We start from the raw sequence: 3,890 nt of genomic DNA, 5'->3' as shown, positions 1-3,890 counted from the left end.
AGAGTGATTGAAAACCAGTTTGAATAAGATGAAGTTATTCACATGAAAGTGATGAGCTGCGTGAAACCGCAATAAGGCCTTGGCGCGGCCGGAAGAATAATAATTATTTATCTTATAAGTCTCTGAAGCAGTCACTTTTCAGTTCATTGCAGGTGTTAATAAGCTTATACTTAATTCTTCTTATACTTCAGATATTTATGAATTTCTTTTTCTACATATTAACATGTAATTCTTTATTAAGTCAGACTTTTCACCTGATCTCAGATTTATCATGAGTTCAATTAATTACTAAATCATCTAGACATACTTGTAATAATGTGTGAAGATGTCAATTTAGCATGTTATTCCAGTTATTTATTAGCTTGTGAGAGGGCTTTATAATCTCTTGAAGAATAACATTGATTATATTAGGTATGTACTCTATCTACGCGAGTTACACTAAATGAATAGGTTGTGTTAGTGATTAATACACCTACTCTAGTCATGTGCCACCTCAATCTATTCATTTAGTGTAACTTGTATAGATAGATTACATATATAACATAATGATATTATTCTTGAAGAGATTATAAAGCTCTTTACAAGTAATGAATAACTGTAATAATATGTTAAATTAACATCTTCATGTATCATTACAAGTATGTCTAGATAATTTATTAATTAATTCAACTTATGATGAATCTGAGATCAGGTGAAAAACCTGACTTAACAAAGAATTATGTGTTAATATGTAGAAGAAGAAATTCACAAATATGTGAAGTATAAGAGAAACTGAGTATGAGCTTATCAACATCTGTAATGAACTGAAAAGTGACTGTCTCAGAAGCTTATGAGATGACTAATACAATTGTAAAAGAACAGTCTGATGAGTTCAATACTAAATATAAAGACTCAGTTGAAGATATCAGTGAGATGTCAGATAATACAGAAGACTCAAGTGATCAGAATGACAATAGCTCAGTAGGTGAGAAGACTTATATAAGACTAGAAATTACAAGACTTCAGTATGAGATTAAGCAGATGAAGATCAGTAGAGGTGACTCTGCATATGATAAGATGAGAGCATATCTGACAGAATATCTTCAATAGAAAGAGAAGATATTCATTATAATAACAGTTCTTGAAGAATTCAAAAGCTAAGTAAGACTTATCAAAAGATTAATAGTTCTTACTGAATTCATTAACTACTCAATATAAAGAGAGAAAATTCTTTTGACTGCAGAACAGTCTGAAATTAATAATATTCTTAAAGATAATGATTTTAATGAGAATGCTAGTATGAACATGCAACATTTCTGAAAAGAACACAATCTTTGATTATATAATTATATATGATCTGCAATTACTCTGCAGATCAAGACTTATTTCACTATACTTAAGAAGTTCAAATTATCAGCTTATACTCTATGAACTATTATAGAGAATAACTTTTCTGAGAGATCTGCTATACACAGAACTCATTTATTTGAAGAGCTTATTGAAATAATCTTCAAAAGCAAAGAATCTGATAGAGCTTTCATTGAACAATTAATTGCTATAGAATCTGACTACATACACCTAGAACATGAGATTTCAGATGTCATGTTTTTTGACAGACTGCTTAGAGAAGTCAACAGAGATTGAGTCTCATTTATAAGAAATTAATTGAATCAAATTGACAAGAATAATACTCAACTCTTAGAGAATAATTTTATAAGCCTGTATCATGATATTCTTTTACAGCTCTCTGCTGTCAATGAGACAAGTACTGATGTGTCTAGAAACTCTATCAACAACACACAAGACAAGAATAAGAAAGGCAGGGATAAAGAGAAAGACAAGGACAAGAATGTTGAATTCAAACCGGAACATAGAGGCAATGACGCCAAGACATGCTATCATTGTCAAAAGATTGATCATATTCAGACTGACTGTTGAAAGAAATACTCTGAGAAACATTCTTCAAATTGGACTTTCAACATTAATAGAAATAAGAATAAAGACAAGAATGCAGAGAATACAGAAGCTGCTTCTGTTCACAACATTATAGAGCAAGTATTTTACATCAAAGAAAAGATCTATATAAGTAATCAGACAGGAAAAGATATCTGAATTCTAGACTCTGAATCAGACACTCATGTCACACTTCACAGAGATCTTGTCATGACAAAACCTCAGAAGATGAAAGTGATGTTGAAAATCACAGATGAAATAGTGATCTCTGCTACAGCTATAAAAAATACAAAGATTTCAGTGAAAGAAGCAGATATGCTGTTAAATAATGTTCACTTTGTTCTGAAGTTAGAAGTGAATCTCATGAGTATGAATAAACTTGTACATCAGAATTATACCTATAAGTAGTTGATATATGAGAATAATTATGCTATGTTGATTATATCTCTCAATCACATGTTCTCATTTACAGCAAGATTAAATGAGAATGATATCTATGAGATGAAAAGACTGATTACATACAGAGACTTAATTTAGTTTGCTATACTTAATAATGATTTTGAATCTGTGAACACATTACAGATGAAAGATGACACAATATTATCACTATCTGACAGAAATGATACAAAGGTTATGAAACTTATGATAATGCAATGACATTAAAAGCTAGAATATCTAAATCTCATGAATATTGCAAAAATAACACCAGATTCACATCTAGAAATAAGAATTATTAATTAACAAGCTTTATCATTCTGCAAAGCCTGTGTTCAGATAAAAATGACATGTTCAATCTTTACATTAATAACATGAGCTGTTACGTCAGTAATAAGATTCTTCATCAATCTGACAGAAGATAGAAAAACACTTTTCAATGAGAATGACATCTAGACTGACCGTGTGACCGTGTCTGGGACCAGGACCAGATTTTTTGATAGTCTCATTACCAATTCGACTGATCCCATTACACAGTTTTAACATTAGATAGTAGTTTCATACTGTCTCAGTGAGACTTACTGTCTACTCTTGTCACATTTTTCAAATGAAATCATGATTTCCACTTCTCAATTTAAATTATTTTTATTGCTTTAAATGACTTTAAATCTCATTTGAGTGTTATCAAAAAGCATTACTTTTTAAAAAATTAAAAATAGTCTAAAAAAAACCTTAAAATGTCTAAAAATAGTAACTTTATGTCAAGAATGAGACTAAATGGGATCAAATGGAATCACTTTCTTATTTTTTTCAAGTCATGGTTCCATTTTAAGATCTGATATATAGTCACTTTACCTGTTTTTTTGATAGCCAGTCCCAGCGGGATTCACGCCAAGAAATGTATGGGATCAGACCAAATGAGATCAAATGTGAAATTCATGGTCCCGGCGGCCAGTCTAATGACACCTTCACTAGAGAGAGTGTAAGCTACTGATTGAGTATAATAAACAATATAATCTATTATAGATGAGTAATTCTTATAATGAGAAAGAGAGAATCTACTGCAAGATTAATAAACTTCATCATAAGTATTGAGATAACTATATAATATTGAGTTGAAACTCTACACTGAGATTAGACTGACCGTGTGACCGTGTCTGAAACCAGGACCAGATTTTTTGATAATCTCATTATCAATTCGACTAATTCCTTACACAGTTTTAACATTAGATAATAGTTTCATACTGTCTCAGTGAGACTTACTGTCTAGTCTTATTATATTTTTGAAATGAGATTATGATTTTCACTTCTTAATTTAAATTATTTTTATTGCTTTAAATGACTTTAAATCTCATTTGAGTGTTATCAAAAAGTGTTACTTTTTAAAAAAATTAAAAATAGTCTAAAAAAACCTTAAAATGTCTATAAATAGTAACTTTATGTCAAGAATGAGACTAAATGAGATCAAATGAAATCACTTTCTTATTTTTTTCAAGTCATGATTTCATTTTAAGATCTGATAT

General features: G+C 29.9%; 1 protein-coding gene across 1 annotated transcript; it reads left to right on the top strand.

Annotated features, from left to right (window-relative positions):
• Window positions 1–834: 834 nt before the first annotated feature.
• Window positions 835–1,089, top strand: BDCG_16907 (uncharacterized protein; the record flags this gene model as incomplete). The annotated part of the gene is made up of 1 exon (XM_045426087.1): window positions 835–1,089. One exon carries the CDS (start codon window positions 835–837, stop codon window positions 1,087–1,089), a length of 255 nt encoding a protein of 84 aa, XP_045280823.1.
• Between the last annotated feature and the right edge of the window lie 2,801 nt (window positions 1,090–3,890).

The sequence above is a fragment of the Blastomyces dermatitidis genome, assembly GCF_000003525.1.
Source record: "Blastomyces dermatitidis ER-3 genomic scaffold supercont1.4, whole genome shotgun sequence".
Lineage (NCBI taxonomy): Eukaryota > Fungi > Ascomycota > Eurotiomycetes > Onygenales > Ajellomycetaceae > Blastomyces > Blastomyces dermatitidis.
Note: the sequence above shows the minus strand (reverse complement) of the source record. Positions and strands in the feature narration are given on the sequence as shown.